Source organism: Ursus arctos, unplaced genomic scaffold (genome assembly GCF_023065955.2).
Source record: "Ursus arctos isolate Adak ecotype North America unplaced genomic scaffold, UrsArc2.0 scaffold_37, whole genome shotgun sequence".
Taxonomy (NCBI): Eukaryota; Metazoa; Chordata; class Mammalia; order Carnivora; family Ursidae; genus Ursus; species Ursus arctos.
The window spans coordinates 813350-834300 of NW_026623053.1; the positions used below are offsets into that span (position 1 = coordinate 813350).

The following is a 20951-nucleotide window of genomic DNA, read 5'->3' on the forward strand; positions in this document are numbered from 1 at the left end:
GCAAATAAGATTTGTTAATAAACTAGATTTGGAATCAGGGAAGAATTACAGGGCAGAGTAGGAGATTCTTTTAGGTCGGGCAACTGAGGGGAGATGATGTCATTAAATGAGATGGGCAACGTAGAAGCAGGAACATGCTGGTGGAAGAAAGATGGCGAATTTGGTTTTAAATATGTTAAATCTAAAGTGCCTTTGGAACATTCAGGAAGGAATAGCCTTTTGCAATTAGTCCAACAGTCCTGCCTTGAAAGTCTAACATCATGCTCTCACCCCTTCCTCATTTCCTACCTTTCTCTGCTTTCCTGCTCTAGCCAACACTACCATCTTTAGATTCCTTGAACATGCAACAGTTTTCTGCCCAGAGCTTTTGCATTTATTATTTACTCTACTTAAAATAATTTCTGAGGGGCACCTGGGTGGCTCAGTCGGTTAAGTATCTGCCTTCAGCTCAGGTCATGAATTTGAGGTCCTGGGATCAAGCCCCACGTCAGGCTTCCTGCTCAGCGGGGAGCATGCTTCTTCTTTTCCCTCTGTTTCTCCACCCTGCTGCTCGTGCTTGCTCTCTCTCTCTCAAATAAATAACAAATTATTAAAAAAATAATAATTTCTAAGGTGCCTGGGTGGCTCAGTCTGTTGAGTGTCTGACTCTAGATTTCAGCTCCGGTCATGATCTCAGGATCCTGGGATCCAGTCCCACATAGGGCTCCCAGCTGAGCAGAGAGTCAGCATGAGATTCTTTCTCGCCCTCTGCCGCGGCCCCTCCTCCCCACTCACATGTGTGCTCACTCTCTCTCTCTAAAATTATTTCTCCTAAAATATTTATAGAAATGGTTTATGTTTATTATTATGTCTCAGAATATTTTCTTCTTAGAATCACCTTCTAGTTCTATCTCAGGTTGCTCATTACCCCAGTCATCTTTATCAATTCCTATTTTATTTCCTGCATTGCTTATATGACTATCTAAAATAGTCTTGGTTATTTATGTATTTACTTGCTAATTGGTTGTTCCCCTCTCCCCACCTGACAAAAAAGCTCTGTGGGAACATGGATTGTTATTCGCTGTTTCTACACCCACATCTAGAACAGAGCCTCATATGTACTAAATGCCCTGCCGAAATTTATTCAATGAATGACTGAACCTATGGCCGTAGAATTATGGAGAAAGGATGGGCTGATACTCAGTGGGGGGCACAAGAAGATTTACTGGGGAGTTTCAATTGTCCAAGCCCCTTCTACAGCTCTGGGAGAGCTGCTAGCAATGGGTTCACACAATCAGATTTTGTGTGTGTGTGAAATTCACAAAATAAGATATTTTAACCATGGTAAAAGTACTATCTTTTTTTAACTCTGACCTTTTCTACTCTACCCTCCTCATGTCAGGTGATGTTGAAAAAGGCATATTTGAAATCTGGCTTGAAAAGTTAAGTTGGGATACATTTAGTTTGGTTTTTAAAGGATGATATTATATAGTTCACAAAATAAAAAAACATAAATGCAGAATTACATACAGACAGGGATATTTACTTAGAATGAGAAAAGAAATAATAAATTACAAATTTTAAAAAACTAATACCTTAAACATCACAAAGTCCAGAGAAATAACGTATTTTTATGCTATTTATTTCTGACGTACTTCTGTAACACTTCTTTTCTGATATTTTTGGCTGGGTACTCTTTGACCTCCTCTTCAAATTCCAGTGCTTTGGTGATATAATTTTCTTTCTTTCTTTCTTTCTTTCTTTCTTTCTTTCTTTCTTTCTTTCTTTCTTTTTCTTCCTTCCTTCCATCCTTCCTTCCTTCCCTCCTCCCTCCCTCTTTCCCTTCCCTTTTTCCTTCCTTTCCCTTTCCCTTGCCCCTTCCCCTTCCCTTTCCTTCCTTCTTTCCTTCCTCCTTCCCTCCCTCCCTTCCTTCTAGACTCCAGCCCAGCTAGAGCACAACACGAGCCTTGAACTCATGACCCTGAGATCAAGATCTGAGCTGAGATCAAAAATCAGACACTTAACCAACTAAGCCACCTTGATGCCTCAGTATAATTTTCTATACAAATAATAAAAAGAAAATTCTACTTTTCCACTAGCATGGTTGATTTTTTTTAAAACATTGGTTGTTTAAAAAATATTTTTAGCATTACAACTTGTTAATGCAATATCATATATCTTTAAGGATTGTTTTCAAATTTGGGAAAAATCTCAAGTTTCCTTCACACAAGTTGTTACTTTCATACTCACTGACTTCACAGGTTTGTACCCTACAAACACAGGAATTCTGATAAATTCTATTTTGTGTAATTGCCACTAAAAAATAGTGTGCTTATCTGTGCATATACCCAAAAAGAAAGAACTTCTATTACTTGAGAACCAAATTCTCTAATTGCATGTTTTCATTGAACATTAGAAGAATTTTCAGTTATGTACATTTCAAAATTTATTTCTCCTCCATTCTTCATATGCTTCTGGTACTGAGTCACTCGGGGTACATTCACATTTTGATGAAATCTTTGGCCCTGCTGCTCTGTCATGCCATTAGATGAGTCAGTATTTGGGGTTGCCTAGGTGACCTACTAATAACTTAACTATATACCTACACAGCTATACGGACGTAGTTGATATATATACAAGATGGCCTAAGGGAAAGAGGAGATGGACAAGACAGGAATTCTTACATGAATTGTTTAGTAAAGAAGTCAGTAAAAGATTTAGGAAATAAATGGGCAGAGAGGAAGAATTATAACAGGTAAAGGCAAATATCATGGAAGAAAGGCAAGGAAAAATTTCATGTCTATAAATATGTTTAAACAATGTTTATACAGTACTAAACCACTAATCATTATGAACTGATTTTAAAGAATTAAAAATTAAGATAATATAAAATACTGGATTTTAGAATGGAAAGTTTTCATATAAAATTGGAACGAATATACTTGTATTACTTTCCTAAGGCTGTTGTAACAGATTACTGCAAACTGAGTGGGTTAGCCAACAGAAATTGTCTCATATTTCTGGAGGCTAGAAGTCAAGATAAAGATGTTGGCAAGTTTGGTTCCTTCTGAATGTCATGAGGGAAAGAATTGATCCAGGCCTTTCTTTTTGGCTTATAGACAGTTGTTTTCTCCCTAGGTCTTAATTTTTTCTTTTTCCTACGCATGTTTGTCTCTAGGTCTGAATTTTCCCTTTTTAAAAGGACATCATCGTACTGGATTAGGGACAGCCCTAACGATCTCATTTTAACTTGATTGCCTCTGTAAAGACCCCATCTGCAAATAAGGCTATATTCTGAGACATCAGGGGTTAGGACGAGAACATATCTTTTGGAGAGGACACAATTCATCCTGTAACACATTAAATTTAAAATTATATTTAGTGTTACTAAGTAATGAGTGAAACAATATGATGGTAAGCAAATGTCATGATTAAAAAATTGAGCTACCCTATGACCCAGCCATTGCACTACTGGGTCTTTACCCCAAAGATACAGACATAGTGAAGAGAAGGGCCATATGCACCCTAATGTTCATAGCAGCATTGTCCACAATAGCTAAATCGTGGAAGGAGCCGAGATGCCCTTCAACAGATGACTGGATTAAGAAGCTGTGGTCCATATATACAATATAATATTACTCAGCTATCAGAAAGAACGAGTTCTCAACATTTGCTGCAACATGGACGGCACTGGAGGAGATAATGCTAAATGAAATAAGTCAAGCAGAGAAAGACAATTATCATATGATTTCTCTCATCTATGGAACATAAGAAATAGGGTGATCGGTAAGGGAAGAAAGGGATAAAGAAAGGGGGTGTAAGCAGAAGGGGGAATGAAACATGAGAGACTATCGACTATAAAAACAAACTTGAGGACCTCAGAGGGGAGGGGGGTGGGGGAATGGGACAGACTGGTGATGGGTAGTAAGGAGGGCACGTATTGCATGGTGCAGTGGGTGTTATACACAACTAATGAATCATCGAACTTTATATCGGAAACCGGGGATGTACTGTATGGTGACTAACATAATATAATAAAAAATCATTAAAAAAAAAAAAAGACTGGTATCCAAGATCTACAAAGAACTTCTCAAACTCAATACAAGAGAAACAAATAAACAAATCATAAAATGGGCACAAGATATGAACAGACACTTTTCTAATGAGGACATACAAATGGCTAACAGACACATGAAAAAATGTTCAAAATCCTTAGCCATCAGGGAAATTCAAATAGAAACCACACTAAGATACCACCTTATGCCAGTTAGAATGGCAAAAATCAACAAGGCAGGAAACAGCAATTGCTGGAGAGGATGTGGAGAAAGGGGATCCCTCCTACATTGTTGGTGGGAATGCAAGTTGGTACAGCCACTCTGGAAAACAGTGTGGGGTCCCTTAAAACATTAAAAATGGAGCTACCCTATGACCCAGCCATTGCACTACTGGATATTTACCCCAAAGATACAGACGTAGTGAAGAGAAGGGCCATATGCACCCCAATGTTCATAGCAGCATTATCCACAATAGCTAAATCGCAGAAGGAACAAAGATGCCCTTCAACAGATGACTTGATTAAGAAGCTGTGGTCCATATATACAATGGAATATTACTCAGCTATCAGAAAGAACGAGTTCTCAACATTTGCTGCAACATGGACGGCACTGGAGGAGATAATACTAAGTGAAATAAGTCAAGCAGAGAAAGACAATTATCATATGATTTCTCTTATCTATGGAACATTAAGAACTAGGAAGATGGGTAGGGGAAGAAAGGGATAAAGAAAGGGGGGTAATCAGAAGGGGGAGTGAAGCATGGGAGACTATGGACTCAGAGAAACAAACTGAGGGCTTCAGAGGGGAGGGGGGTGGGGGAATGGGATAGACTGGTGATGGGTAGTAAGGAGGGCACATATTGCATGGTGCACTGTGTGTTATACTCAACTAATGAATCATCGAACCTCGCATCAGAAACCAGGGATGTACTGTATGGTGACTAACATAATGTAATAAAAAAACATTAAAAAAAATAAAGTCCTGTAGAAGGAAGCACTCTGTCAAAACAATCAGCCTTTGAAAATTATAGGAACATTATAGCTAGAAAACTGACAGCTATGAAGTTTCTAAGTGAACTTCTAAACTCTAAACCACTTTCCCTTGGTTCCGTGAAAGAAAACATTTTATTTCAAAAATTTACTTGACGCTTATTCTGTTGTTGTTGCTGTTGATGACCGCTCTTCAGTTCCACCTGAAAAAGTATATTTCTCATTTTGTTAAACCTAGCACATTAGGCATCGGCACCCACTGCCACCACTGCCTTCAAAGCTTCCACTTCAAGCTTCAGTCTCCTTACCAGCCTGCAAGTCTCTATTTCTTCATTCAGCCTAAACTAATTGTGCCCACAACTCTGTCTTTCATTTTCTGCTTCCCTCCTGGAATTCAGCTACCTCATCCTCAGCTTCCTGGAAGCTAATCAGAAATAAAGTGGGAAAGAGAATTATAAAAAACGAGGGTCCTCTTGGAGATGATCACAGAGCAACTCAGGAATCGTTGCCTGGGTGCTCTTGCTACTACTGTAAAATCTACTTCACAAACAACAACAAAACCAAATGTGCACGCACACAAAAGAAAGGAAGTCACGGGATCCAGAGAGCCCAGGATCTAAGACCAGGAAAGGCTATAGTAACCCACAGGACTGTGGGCCTGAAAACAGCTAACCCAGACTGGAGCAGTCAAGACTGAAGGAGCACTACTCTCAAGATGAAATGATAAAGTTCCTGCTGTGCGTGAAGGTCCAGAGAAGAAATTTACACAGCTGGGGAGTATGGAGATAAAGGAGGAGGTAGAAAAATAAGCATTTTAAAAGAAAAAGAAGCATTTGAGCAAAAGAGCAATTAAGGACATCAAGAAAAACAAAACTTTATGCAAGAAATTGTAGCAAACTCTGCAGCTACAGATACTATTTACAAGGTCATAATAATATAAATGTGAACACAGATCTAACAAAATCATATTACTGAACTGGGAGGCTCCCAGGTCCTATATATATAGGCTTTCCATGAAAGAGTCATTCCAACCCCTCAGGAACACTGGTCCCATTAAAACCACGGGAAAGCACGTGTGTCTCCGCACATACCAGTTTGCTTCTCTTAAAGGCGGTTTCCGATGCTCGTGCAGGTGGAGCAGCGAGAAGGGACGCTATTCACGTGCTCGGTAACCTCAGCAAGCGGCCCTACTGGTTCCACTCGGAGTAGCTGAAGAGTCCGAAGGCAGTTCACCTCGAGGCTGGCTGGTGGAAGCGATCTTATGCTGGAAGAGAGCACATCCGGCATGTGGAGTGTGTATCACAGACCCTACTTCATGTTAACCAGTGGGACCTTGAGGGCGAAGCTGATATCTTGAATTTGGTCGGCCTTATTACCAGAAAGATGTAGCCAAGACGATCATGAATTTAGCCGACTATCACCACCAACTCCGGGCACAAAGCTCAGAGGAGGTCCCTGCCCAGGACGCATCCACCCAGCGGTCCCCTGAGGCTGCCCGCGAGGCTGCGACCCCGCGGTCCCCTGAAGGCTGCCTGTGAGGCAGCCACCTGTAAGCCTCCCCCCCACTCACTGCCAGTAAGGCGGCCACTGGGAGCTACCCCCCACCCCCTGCCTGCCAGGAAGCTACCGGGAGCTACACCCTCCCACCCTGCACTGCCCGCCAGGAGGCTACCTGGAGCTCCCCCGCCCCGGCGCTGCCCCCGAGCCTGCGACCCAGAGCTCCCCCGGCGCTGTCCTCGAGGCTCCCCAACGCCCCCCCCCCCCTGCCAGCGAGGCTGCGACCCAGAGCTCGCCCCCGGCGCTTCCCGCGAGGCAGCCACCCGGAGCTCCCCCCAGCGAAGCCAAGCCCCTGAGGCGGTGACCCAGAGCTCCCCCCGGTGCTGCCTACGAGGCTCCCCTCAGCGCTGCCCGTGAGGCGGCCACCCGGAGCTCCCCCGATGCTGCCCGAGAGGCGGCCATCCGGGGCTACCCCCCCCCACCCGCGCAGCCTGCGAGGCGGCCACCCAGAGCTACCCCCTCCCACCCCGTGCTGCCCGCCAGGAGGCTACCCGGAGCTACCCCCTCCCACCCCGTGCTGCCCGCCAGGAGGCTATCCGAAGCTTACCACCGGCGCAGCCCACGAGGCAGCCACCCGGAGCTCTCCACCCTCCCCCTGCGCAGCTTTCCAGGAGGCTACCCGGAGCTCCCCCAGCCCCGATACTGCCAACGAGGCGGCCACCCGGAGCACCCCCCCCCCCCCCCCCCCCCCCCCCGCGCAGCCCGCCAGGCGGCTACCCGGAGCTCCCCCCGCCCCGGCGCTGCCCGCGAGGCGGCGACCGGAAGCTCCCCCCAGCGAAGCCCGCCAGGCGGGGACCCGAAGCTCCCCCTAGCGAAGCCCGCAAAGAGGCGACCCGGAGTTCCCCCCGGTGCTGCCTGCGAGGCTCCCCTCAGCGCTGCCCGCGAGGCAGCCACCCGGAGCTACCCCCTCCCACCCCGCGCTGCCCGCCAGGAGGCTACCCGGAGCTACCCCCTCCCACCCCTTGCTGCCCGCCAGGAGGCTACTGGAAGCTTACCGCCGGCGCAGCCCACGAGGCGGCCACCCGGAGCTCTCCCCCCTCCCCCCGCGCAGCCTGCCAGGAGGCTACCCGGAGCTCCCCCCGCCCCAGCGCTGCCCGCGAGGCGGCGACCTGAAGCTCCCCCCAGCGAAGCCCGCGAAGAGGCAACCCGGAGTTCCGCCCCGGTGCTGCCTGCGAGGCTCCCCTCAGCGCTGCCCGGGAGGCGGCCACCCGGGGCTACCCCCCCCCACCCGCGCTGACCGCGAGGCAGCCACCAGGAGCTACCCCCTCCCACCCCGTGCTGCCGGCCAGGAGGCTACCCGGAGCTTACCGCTGGCGCAGCCCATGAGGCAGCCACCCGGAGCTCTACCCCCTCCCCTCCCCCCCCCAGCCCGCAGCCTGCCAGGAGGCTACCCGGAGCTCCCCCCGCCCCGGGGCTGCCTGCGAGGCTGCGACCCGAAGCTCCCCGAAGCCCGCGAAGAGGCGACCCGGAGTTCCCCCCGTGCTGCCTACGAGGCTCCCCTCAGCGCTGCCCGGGAGGCGGCGACCCAGAGCTCCCCCCTGGCGCTGCCCGAGAGGCGGCCACCCGAGGCTACCCCCCCCCCACCTGCGCTGCCCACCAGGAGGCTACCCGGAGCTACCCCCTCCCACCCCGTGCTGCCCGCCAGGAGGCTACCCGAAGCTTACAGCTGGCGCAGCCCACGAGGCGGCCACCCAGAGCTCTCCCCCCCTCCCCCCTCCCCCCCCTCACAGCCCGCCAGGAGGCTACCCGGAGCTACCCCCAGCGCAGCCCAAGAGGCGGCCACCCGGAGCTCCCCCCCCCCCCCCCCCCGCAGCCTGCCAGGAGGCTAATGGGAGCTCCCCCAGGCGCAACCCGCCAGGAGGCTACCCGGAGCTCCCCCTGCCCCGGCGCTGCCCGCAAGTCGGCGACCCTAAGCTCCCCCCAGCGAAGCCCGCAAGGCGGCGACCCGGAGTTCCCCCGGTGCTGCCTGCGAGGCTCCCTTCAGAGCTGCCCGGGAGGCGGCAACCCGGAGCTACCCCCCCCCCCACCCGTGCTGCCCGCGAGGCGCCCTCCCGGAGCTACCCCCTCCCACCCCGTGCTGCAGGCTACCCGGAGCTTACCGCTGGCGCAGCCCACAAGGCGGCAACCCGGAGCTCCTCCCCGGGGCAGCCCACGAGGCGGCCACCCGAGCTCTCTCCCCCCCCCCCCCCCCCCCCGCAGCCCGCCAGGAGGCTACCCCGAGCTCCCCCCTGCACAGCCTGGGAGGCGGCTACCCGGAACTCCCCCCTGTGCAGCCCGCCAGGAGGCTACCGGGAGCTCCCCCGTAGCACAGCCCGCAAGGCGGCCACCTGGAGCTACCCTGCAGCAGCCCTGGAGGCAGCGACCCAGAGGTCCACCAACGCTACCCAGGACCTGGTTACCAGGTCATAAAAGCACTTCAGGCCCGGGAGCAGGAGCTAGGCAATGATAAAGTGGAAGACCTTGCTGCTACTCTATTCATCTAATTCCCGCTTCTTCAGGCAGAAGCTGGGGAAAGAATGGTGTGGGTAGTTCTCAGTCCCTGTCCCCAGGTAAATGCTTGCAAACACTGATCTAAAGAGTTCTAACAAAGAATTGAATTTCCCTTAAAAATAAAATAGGTGATGGGGATTAAGGAGGACATGTGATGAGCACCAGGTGTTGAATAAGTGTTGAATCACTAAATTCTACACCTGAAACTAATATTACACTATACGTTAACTGAAATTTAAATAAAAACTTTAAAAAAGAGAAAGAAATGAGCTATCAAACAATGAAAAAACATGGAGGAACCTTAAATGCTATTACTAAGTGGAATAAACCAGTCTGGAAAGGCTACAAACCGTATGATTCCAACTATGACATTCTGGAAAGAGCAAAACTATGGAGACAATAAAAAGATTTATACAGGGTAAGAGGTAAAAAACGACCCACATAGAAGCATTTCCACCATGTTTCCCAAGATTCAAACTTTACCGCTTAGGTTTGATACATTCGGCAGGAGAATATCAGGGACAAGAAGGAAACCTTAAAAGTGTTCAAACAGCAAGATTAAAAATTCAAACAGTGAGTTGATGTGGCTGGCCATGCCTCCCTACCTTGGGCTGACCGAGTCTCTCCCTGGAGATTTACTTGGGGCTCAGGAGCCCGGCTCGGCGCTGCAAGACCGGAGGCCATTCCCCACGCCAAAGTGGACTCCAGAGCCAGGCGCCAGGCGGGGGGCGGGGAAGTCTGTGCCTGAGCATGCGCCTTATTGGCTCCTGCCCGGAAGCCGTTGGGGAGAGTGCACCTGCAGCCAGTTAGCTTGCAACCGTTGTGCATGTGCTCTTGGTGCTAGGGAGGCCTGCAGGTGCTGTGCTGCTTCCTTGTTTGTTACTAAGGCACTGTGATTGGCAGCCCTGGAGAGTCTACTTTTTCCAACTGTATTAAGGAGACCCAGGGAAAAAAAAATAACGCTTGCCAGGGGTGGAGGTGGAGGAAAGATTAACAGAGGACACAGGATTTTTAGGGCAGTGAGAATACCCTGTATGCTATTATAAGGATGGCTGGATCATTATATATTTGTCCAAAACCATGGAATGTACTCCAAGAGTGAACTTTAAGGTAAACTGTGGACTTTGGGTGCTTATGATGATGTCAATGTCCACTCATCCTTGGTAACAATGTACCATTCTGGTGAGTGGTCAGTAATGGGGGAGGCAATGGAGGAGTGTGTGTGTGTGTGTGTGTGTGTGTGTGTGTGTGCACTCACACAGGGGATATATGGGAAAATCTCTGTGCCTTCCTCTCAATTTTGTTGTAAACCTGAAACTGCTCTAAAAAAACGGATGTCTTAAAAAAAGAATGCTGTCAGATGTCTGTCAGAAGATACAGTAGGTATAAATACACACCCAAATAAAGTACAAAAAAGCTTAATAAAATATATGACACACCAGCACACTCATCATACATAAGAAACATAATATTGTGAGAAACAACAGATCAGTAAATAAAACTTCAATTTCAGAATAAACATCTTTGAGCATCCCAGAATCCAAAGCAAGAAAGGAAGCTAAATAAATTATAGTGTTCTAATTGTATAATGAGACAATATAAATCAGAGAAGCAAAATTTTACATAGCATGATACTTGGAAAAGAATTGATTCAATTGGGTTCCCCATGGTTTTATTTTAAAAATTATTTTACAACTTTCCTATAAAATACAATATGCAGCATAAAATGCACAAAACATATATGTAAAGTATAATAAATATACAGCAAACATCCAATAGCCACTACCAAAGACAAGTAGGGCATCGCAAGAACTCTGGAAGTCCCTTTGTTTTTATCACCCCTAATTCTCCCCCTAACTTCTCGTGTAAACTTCTTTGCTTTATACTTTTTATTCATCCACTAAAAAATAGATTTACCTGTTTTAAAACTTATGTAAGTGGAATCATCTTTAATATATTCTATTTTAAATGTATTTCTTTTTACTTTATATACAGTAAAATTCACTCTTTGAATTAATTTCACCTTGATCAGATTTTGCTTATCTATTTTGAAGCTCTGTTGTTGGGTACCTCCCACCTTTGGAACTGTTATATCTTCCGCAAGAAATGACCCCTTTTGGAAAAAAAAAAAAAAGAAAAGAAAGAAAAGAAACGACCCCTTTTGAATCATGAGATGTCCTTCTCTCTGGTAATGTTCCTCATTCTGAAGTCTATTTTGTCTAATATAATGTAGCTACTCCAACTTTCTTTTGTTTAATGTTTGAATAGTATGTATTTTACTTTTTAAATTATTTTTTAGATTTTATTTTACTTTTAGTCTTTTTTTTTTTTAAGTAGACAGCATATTGTTGGGTCTTCCTTTTATTTCTAATTTATAATCCCAGTCTCTTGGTTTCTTTAGATCATTTATATTGAATCCAATTTCTGATATGGTTAGATTAAAATTACCATTTTGCTAATTGCATTCTATTTATTCTATCTAATCAGTTCTTTTTCTGCCCCCTTTTGTGTTAGTTTTTATGAATCCATTTTAACTTCATCATTTCCCTATTATTTATATCTTTTTAAAATATTTTAAATTGTTGTTCTAGGATTAAAAACATTTAATCGAAGTCTAACTTCAAATAATTCCACTACCTGATGTGTCGTAAAAGAGATTTACACCAGTATATCCCCAATTCCTCACTCTCATCCTTTGGGTGATTTTTTTTTGTCATAAATTCTACTTTTACTTATGCCATCAACAAAACATATTGCTACCATGCATATTTCTTTTATTCCATTCCCACTGCTTTTCATTTCTTTGGTGGATCCATGTGTCGGTCTGGTATCACACTACTTCTGCCTGAAAACATTAAACGTTATTCATAGTGCAAGTCTACTTGGCAGTGAATTCCCTCGGTTTTGTTTTTATGAGAAAGTATAGATTTCTCCTTCATTCTTCTTCCTGCTTTATTGAGGTATGATCGACAATAATTATATGTATTTAAGTTGTACAGTGAGTTTTTTGAAGTTATACAAGTTAACGATGCCTTAATATATGTATACATTGTGAGGAAATGAGTACCACCTCAAGTTGATTAACACATTTATCACCTTTCACAATTACACTTTTTGTGTGGTGAGAACACTTAGGATCTATTCTCTTGGCATATTTTAAGTATGCAATACAATACTATTAATTATAGTCACCATGCTACATATTAAAGCCCCAGAACTTATCATCTTACCAACATCTCCCCATTCAACCACCACCCCCATCCTTGGCCACCAGCCCCTGGCAGTCACCATGTTACTGTCTGGTTTGATGAATTCAACTTTTTTAGATTCCACATGTAAGTGAAATCACACAATATTTCTCTTTCTGTGTTTGGCTTATTTCACTTAGCATAATGTCCTCCAGTTTCATTCATGTTGTCACAAATAGAATTTCCTTCTTTCTTATGGCTGAACGGTATTCCATAGTTTTGGCTATTTGGGTCTTTTGTGGTTTCATACAAAGTTCAAGGTTGTTTTATCTACTTCTGTGAAAAATGCCATTGGAATTTTGACAGGGATTGCATTAGATCTATAGATGACTTTTGGTAGTATGGACATTGTAATAATATTAATTCTCCTAATCCAGGAACAAGGTATCTTTCCATTTATTTGTGTCTTCAAGTTCTTTCATCAATGTCCTACAGTTTTCAGTGTACACATCTTTCACCTCCTTGATTCAATTTATTCCTAAGTACTTTTACTTTTTGATGCTTGGCAGCAGGAGTGTTCCCAGCCTGTGACTGAATTAAAGGGCCATATCAGGATCTACAGTTGGACCAAGCTCAGAGGGCCTGCCTCAGGGACACGGACAGATGTGTCTACCACCCGGTCCCTTGGCATACACAACTAGTGGCTAAAAGGGACCAGAATTGAGTCACAGGCCACTTCAAGGTCTGAGGTTCTCAGGACTGCTACCTGTGGCACAGTCGAGTGTGACTCTTAGTGGTCCTGGTGGATAGATGGTGTTGGTGGGGAGACCAAGACCAAATATGGTTTAGCCAAGTCCACAGGGAGACTACAGCTGTTTCTGAATCTGTACCCAGACACTAGATCAGTGAGGTCTGCCACCTGGGCATGGGTCTGCCTACTCAAAATGGCCCTCATTGATCATGGGTTACACTGGGATTTTCACAATCTCTTAACTAGATCCCAAATCTCCCACAAAGGCACTATTGTCCATGGTTGGCTGCCAAATTATTGTTACTGAGGGGGGATATGAGGCCAGCATTACCAAAGCCAAAAAACACACCACAAGAAGCACCTGGGTGGCTCAGTCTGATGAGTGTCCAACTCTTGGTTTTGGCTCAAGCATGATCTCAGGGTCTTGGGATAGAGCTATGTGTTGAGCTCTGCGTTCAGTGTGGAGTCTGTTTGTCCTTCTCCTTTCCCCTGTGTCCCTCCCTCTCCTCTCTTCCTCACCCTCTAAAATAAGTAAAATCTTAAAAACAAAAAAGACACTACATGAAAAGAAAACTACTGCCAATATCCCTGATGAATATACATGCAAACATTTTCAACAAAATATTAGGAACCAAATTCAACAGCAAATTACAAGGATCATATGTCATGATCAAGTGGGAATCACCCCTAGAATACAAGAAAAGTTCAACATATGTAAATCAATATATGTGAGATACTATATTTAAAAAATGAGGGATAAAAACCATATGATAATCTCAATAGATGTAGAAAAAGCATTTGCAAAATACAACACCCTTTCATGATTTAAAAAAAAAAAAAACTCATAAAATGTGAGTGGAGAAGAAACATACTTCAACATAATAAAAGCCATATATGACAAGCCCACAGCAAACATCATACTCAATGGTAAAAGGTCAAAAGCTTTTCTGCTAAAGTCAGAAGCAAGGTCAGGGTGTCCATGCTTACCATTTCTATTCAACATAGTACTGGAAGTCCTAGCCAGAGCAATCAGTCAAGAAAATAAATAAAAGGGATCAAATCAGAAAAAAAAAAGATAAATTGCTTTTGCAGATGACATATTCAATAAATGTCAATAAATGGTGCTGGGAAAATTGGACAGCTATATGCAAAAGAATGAAACTTGACCACTCTCTCACACCATACACAAAGATAAACTCCAAATGGATGAAAGACCTCAATGTGAGACAGGAATCCATCAAAATCCTGGAGGAAAACATAGGCAGCAACCTCTACGACATCGGCCAAAGCAACCTTTTTCATGACACATCTCCAAAGGCAAGAGAAACAAAAGATAAAATGAACTTGTGGGACTTCATCAAGATTAAAAGCTTCTGCACAGTCAAGGAAACAGTCAAAAGAACTAAGAGGCAGCCCACGGAATGGGAGAATATATTTGCAAATGATACTACAGATAAAAGACTGGTATCCAAGATCTACAAAGAACTTTTTTTTTTTTTGGAAGAATATTTAACTTTTCTTTAAAAAAAAATCTTAACCATGAGAGAAAGAAAATAAGAGTATACATTATTTTAACAGGAAAACAGTCATTTCCATCTCTATATTTTATATATTATATATATATTTATATTTATATATATATATGTATATATACACCTAGCACAGTGTGTCTATTCTATCGGTCCGCAGGGAGGGGGCTGGCATGGGGTGAGCAACCGATGCTGCCGTGGCCCCTGGCGATGGTCCTGGGTTAATGCGGGGACTCCAGCATTCACACCCCCTGCCCCACCTCCTGGGCCTGGTTTTTAGGGCCGTACCGGATACACTGGTTTTTCTCTAGGGAGAGGGTGGGGAAGGGTGGACAGAGGTGGGGTCAGGAACTCCCGGAAGAGGACAAGTCCTAGGAGCAGGGAGAAGCTCTCTGCTCGGGCCACAGAGACTGGGCTCTCAAGCCACATGGGCTGGGACACCCTCCCACTCACGGGGACCCGGGTGCTCAGGTCTGGCTCCCCCCTCGGCCCTGACCCCGGAGCTGGCCTGTTAACTAGGAGATGCGAGCTGTCCCTCTGGGCCTGCCTCCGCCCCCGAGGAACAGAAACAAAACAGGTCAAAGTTATTTACAAAGCAAGACGCACATACAGCACGTATGTATTTATAGGAAACCGAAGTGACTATGAGGGGAGAAGCAGGGTGCCCACCTCAGCCCCGGGGTCCTGCGAAGAGGGGAGGGAGGAAGAAAGTGCATTTACACAGAGACTCCTCCTTTCACCTGCATGTCTGGGGGGGCCTTTCAGATGCAGTCAGCATGCTCAGGAGAGGCCTTGGGGGGCGGCTGGAGGGAAGGGGAGACTACTGACACTTGACCGGGACCTGAGCAGACCAAGCGACATGCGGGGCGCCCCCGGGGGTCTCAGCTAGACCCGTTCTCCATGGCCTCCACCGCGGGAAGGAGGTCTGGGCTCCCACTGCCCTGTGCCCCTGCCTCGGGCCGGTCCCCAGAGCACGAGTGGGCAGTTACAGTCCTGGGGAAGAGGCCGCAGGCGCCACGCTGTCTTCCGGGGGGGCATCGGAGCCGTCCTCCGAGCACGGCCATGGCTGGTGGCCGTCCCTGGAGTCGCAGGCCAGGGCTTCCCTGGCCGGAGGTGACAGGGAGCCGTCTGTCCATCTAGCCACCTCCGTGTGGAAACTGCCCACGGGTGTGGTGCCGCCCGACACCTCTCCCGCAAGGGACCTGAGCAGCTCTCTGTGGGCCAGCTCCATGTCCCTGAGCCTGTTGAGCTTGACCGTGAGCTGCTCGATGGTGCGGAAGATGCTGCCCACGTCCCTGAGGGCCAGGCTGGGCGGGGAGTGGCGAGGGTGCCTGTGACCTCCACTGGGTCCCCGAAGCCGCCAGGCAGGGATGCTCTCGGGCTGGGAGGGCTCGGTGCTGGAGTCCGGGGTCCGGCCGGCATGCTGACATAGAAGCAGTTCCCTTTTCTCACGACTTTGTAACTTCCTGCCGCCTCGGTGCTTAAAGCCTCTTCTTCTGGGTTCCTGTCCAGCTTGGGAGACTCCCAGATCCCGGAATTCCTGGCCTGTGGGGGCAGCTGTTCCAGAGAACAGAGAGCCATGTCCTCCTGCTCTGGACCTTCACCCCCGGGGGGCCGTGCCCTGGGGCACCAGCTGCTGCTCCTGAGAGAAGGCGCAGGCGTCAGGCCGTCGTCGGGCTCCCTGGCGGGCTGCGCTTCGGGGGTGGCGACCGGGCAGCAGGCCACACAGAATCAGGTGCCGCAGGCTCTCCACATCTTCCTGGGCTGAGTCGGCGAGCCCTTCCATGAACAGAGGACGGGGGATGGGCAGGAGGATAGGGTCTCTCATCCGGCCTCCCCTGTTCTCTCCATCCAGGGATGTGGAGGGGTGAGGCAGGGCACCCAGCTCCCCTTCAATGCTGTCTTCCTGCTCGGGATCGTCTAGGAGGCCCGCGTGCTTCCCCTCAACCCTCTGCTGGGGCCCAGTGCCTGCTCCGGGGAGCTCCCCGGGCTCTGGTTCACTGTGGAACACTTCTGAGCCATCCAGCCGGACCCTGCTGGGGGTGGGGCTCTGCTGCACTGGCTCCCGGGCGCCCGGGGTGGGGGATGGGCGAGCACTGGGGCAGCTCCTGGGCGCCGGGTGGCGTTCCAAATGGCCTCGTCCAAGAGCTCCATCCACGTGTTCTTGTCTGACGACGTCAGTGTCACCAGCTCGTAGATCTGGGGGGGGCCCAGCTCCGAGGTGCAGATGATGAAGAAGGCTCGTTTGTCTGTGGCCACGGAGCAGATGAGCACGGCATTGAGCTTGAGGACAGGGCTGAAGGTCTGCTTGCTGTCCGCGGAGCCTGCGGCGGTCTTGCTGTGACACTTGAGCAGCAGCTTCTTGTCCTGCTTCTGCAACAGCACCAGGAGATCCTCCAGCAGCAGCACGCGCTGGTCCAAGCTCTTATCCTTGCTGATCCTCCAGGTCAGGGGCCCCTCGTGGACCATCCTTCTGGCTGTGAGATCTAGGCTCTTGAACTCTGCTGCCAGGGGGTTGCTGGCCCTCTCCAGGGACGTGGTGTCCAGGTGTTTCTGGCAGCCCTCCAGTTGGTGCCGGTTCTCCGTCTGCTTCACCGCCTTGTTCACATACTTAAGGATTTCCCAGCACTGGTCCCATGCCCGGCAGAGCTTCTAGTGCTTGGCGGTGCCACCCTCCGTGTGCTTGAGGACGCTCTCCAGCAGCAGCGGGTACTTGGTGAGCCGTTGCATCTGACACAATGAGATCCCTGAACTGCAGCCGCCGGCACCGGGGGTGACTCTCAGCCTCCTGCATGAAGAGCTGGAAGCAGCTTTCCTTGCACTGCTTGGTCTTGATGAGCCCCAGGGCGATGGACTGACAGGAGCAGAACTGGGCAGCCACCTGCTGGAGTTCCTCCCGGCCAGGGCCGTCAAACCGAGCCAGCATGAGGTCACCGATGTCTCTGATAATGGGGCCCTCCTCTCGGAGCTTCCTCATGGCCTTGCACCAGGAATTACGGATCTCGATGAGCTCAGGCAGGTTGGGGAAGAGCCGGGCCAGCTCCTCCCGGGGCATCAGGTTCTCCTTCTTCATCCGCTGGTAGAAGATCAGGTCCAGGACCCGGAGCATGCGCAGATGGGAGGCTTCCATCACAAACAGCTCATTGATGACCTCCTGCCGGTCAATCTCCCTCTGGCTTAGACCGGCCACCACATCCTTGCCCACCGTGTGCTGCCAGTTCTGGGCGTCCGGCTCTGGCTCCAAGTCCAAGAGCTGGCCCAAATCGTCCTCTAGGAGGTGGGGGAGGAAGGCATCTGTGCAGAACCCCAGGCTGGGGGACTCGATGCTCCTGCAGCCCATTTTGGGGGTAAAGGGAGGGGTTGGGTTCTCCAGAGACCTTGTGGAGAGGCTGGAGGCAGAGGACAAGGCTGACTGGTGGAGGCGGGCAGCCTCCACGGCCGCATCCATGTCCACATCACTGCGAGAGCGGGGCACGTTCTCCACCTTCCGGGACCACTTCAGCTCCTCCCAGCCCTTCAGGCTCTCAGAGCGGCCCAGGCAGATCTCTGAGTGTGAGCTGTAGCTCTCCAGCAGGTCCTTGGGGAAGTTCCTGTGGAGAGCCGCTGCATCCCAGGCTCCGGGGCGTCATACGGCTGGGTGTTCTCAAAGTGCTGAATGATGTTCCTCACGTTTCCTGGTTTGACTTCCACAGGGGACAAGGGAATATGAAATGTGCTCTGTGAAGAGCTTTTGGGCTTCCTGATATACTTGAGGATAGGGTTTCGCCTCTTGTCCTCCAAGGCATCCTTGTCTTTTTTGGAATTGCTGCTCTTCTTGGTCTTTGGGAAGAAGGGCAGCCACTTGTCCTTGTCAGGAGCTACCTGGGCCTTTTCAGCTGTGCCGGAAGGCCATGCCTCTCGGAGACGGAGCCCAGCGTAGCCCAAATAGGTATCGAGAGCGAAATCCATGGGGGCACTCTTGTCCTCCTCGTACTTGGACAGAATGCCTGCCAGGGCGGCTAGCTGCTTCTCGGCCACTTGGCGCTCTCGGACAGGGTCCCCATCCAGGTCTAGCAGGTCATTCTCACCGTACAGACTACCCAGCCCCAGGGTGTGCTTTGTTCTGTAGTCCTGGATCTGCCCCTGGATCTCGGGCATGGCTGCCTCCTGCACTTCCCAGAGTGTGGTGCGGACGTCCTCACTGCCGCGCAGACGCAAGTCAATTTCAGCCTGTAACACCTCCGGGACTTTCACTCTCAGCGGCTCATTTTTCTCTAAGAAAATATTCCAGATGTCTTTTCCTAAGCTTCAGGAGTCCTTGGGGTTTGTCTGCTGGTAAACTTCTGCACACAGGTAAAAAAGCAGCGGACTGGGGTCAGCCTGAGAGAAGATGTACCGCAGGAAAATGCCCAGGTGAGCCGGCTGTGCCTTCAGCTTCTCAAGGTCCTGGAAGATGATGTCGCCCACGTTGTTGAAATAACCCGAGTCATAATCTTCCTCTGGGCCAATAATTAAAGACTTCGGGCTCTGGTCTGCGCCCTGCTTGCTGGTGCCAGGCCCTGGTGCGTCCGAGCCCTGCCGCCGGTGGTGCTGGGCCAGCCTGGCCATGATCACAGGTGAGGTTCGGGGACTGCCCAGCCCAGGGTCTGACAGTGCCAAGTTCCAATTCATCAGCGCCTCACTGAGGGAGGGGAAGTGCTCCGTTCCAGCATCCAAGCCGCTGTCCCCCTCCTGGCAGTCCAGAGAGAGCTGGCCTTCTGATGCTTTCTGGCTGTTGTCACCATATGGGCGGGTATGTCCACGAAGCCACCCGTCTCCTGCTGGATCTTCAGCTGGAGCTGAGTGACACGCCTCTGGGCACCTTCGATCTGCTCCTCCAGCAGGCTGGCAGGATTCCGGCTGTATACCTCACAAATACACTGTAACTCCTTTTCCTCCTGCCTCAGCATATTGCAAAGGATCTGGGTGGCATGTTTTTGGAATTCGGGATCCTGCAGTGGTTTGCCCCCCCCATGCGCTGCGGGGGGGGGGGGCAGAGGTGGGGGCCGAGGCAGTGGTGGGACCACAGGGGCGACTGGGGGGGCTCCAGCGGGGGCAGGGTCCTGCTGCAGCCCAGAGACACTGATGGACGAGGGGGAAGAGCCCAGGAGGGTCAGTGCGACATAGGCGCCAGATCTGATAAGGTTTACCACCTCCAGGTGTGAGCTGTTGGTCACCATGGTGCCGTTGACTTTGATGATCCGGTCTCCCTCTTTGACACCAGCTCTCATGGCTGCCCCTCCGGGCCACACAGCCTGCACCAGAACGATACGGTCCCCACTGACCATGAAGCCGAAGCCATGCTGGTCCTTCTGGATGATTACACAGCGCTGAACAAGAACCTGCTGTCTCGGAGGTGTCGGAGGGCTGGCGGAGGTGGGAAGGGGACCTGTGTTCAGACGCCGGAACTCCCAAAGACAGGCCGCTTAACCTGTCTATGATCTGGGGTAACCTCACAGTCATGGTTTCTCAGTGTCTCCGCAGAACAAGGATCCTGCAGTTTTGATGTCTTGATCAGGGCTGAGTCAGCTGCAATTTTTAAGAAAGGTGGGAGGAGGGCCTCCCAACCTCAAGGTCGGATGCTCGGATGCTCAAATGCTCTCTGCTGGCTCTCAGGACCCTGGGAACTGAGGCTCCACTCTACTTGTACCAGCGAGCATGGTGTCCATTCTCAGCCCCTGGCCCCTCCCCCGTCAGAGAAAAAAACCAAAAGAAAAAGAGGAAAAACTATGACCTTCTTAGAAACCAAAAACCCAACCACAAATCTCTTCAAGGTTAGCGCTATGGGCTAAGACATGAATCACAGAAAGAATGTGCCTTCAAAATATCAGTCTTCACTGCAAGATACAGATGAAGCCCATGCTCGAGACGCCATTCCCGCAGCTGTCCTCCCGCAGGTGGGCGCCCGGTGGCCGGCAGGGCCGTGCTGGGTCCCCCCGCACTCAGCAGGAGGGCGACGCTGACACCAGGGCAGGGGTGGCGGAGGGCCGGTCCGAACCGGCACCGGGGCAGGCCCCAGGCCGGCGCGCTAGGCGGGGAAATAAATGAAAGCATACAACAGGACGTGCACCGCGGCAGCCCTTCAAGTCGGGGCAGCCCTGCGACCACGGTTATGGAGCTCATTAAAACACAGCAACAAAAATGGCTTTTACGTGAAAGGTCTGGAAACCCTTCAAGGAGCCGAAGGCACCGAGCAGGAGCGCGGCGCCCCCGCCTCACGCCGGCCAGGCCCTGGCCTCCCCGGGCCCCGCGCTCACCGCCCCGGCCGCCGTCAACCGCGGACGCCGCTCGCCTCCCCGCGCTGCCCGACCCGCAGCCTCCTCCGCGCCGGCCTGCGGGGGCCCTGCCCGGCTACCCTCCACCCCGCCCGGCCCGCTCGCCCGCCGCCTCACGCC

General features: G+C 49.9%; 1 protein-coding gene across 1 annotated transcript; it reads right to left on the reverse strand.

Annotated features, from left to right (window-relative positions):
• Window positions 1–15386: 15386 nt before the first annotated feature.
• Window positions 15387–20423, reverse strand: LOC113249911 (rho guanine nucleotide exchange factor 11-like). The gene is given in 8 exon segments (XM_044381054.3): window positions 15387–15948; window positions 15951–16242; window positions 16244–16617; window positions 16620–17269; window positions 17271–18126; window positions 18129–19304; window positions 19307–19895; window positions 19897–20423. Coding segments are annotated over 8 exon segments (4485 nt in total). The 5' UTR covers window positions 20020–20423; the 3' UTR covers window positions 15387–15523.
• Window positions 20424–20951: the final 528 nt, after the last annotated feature.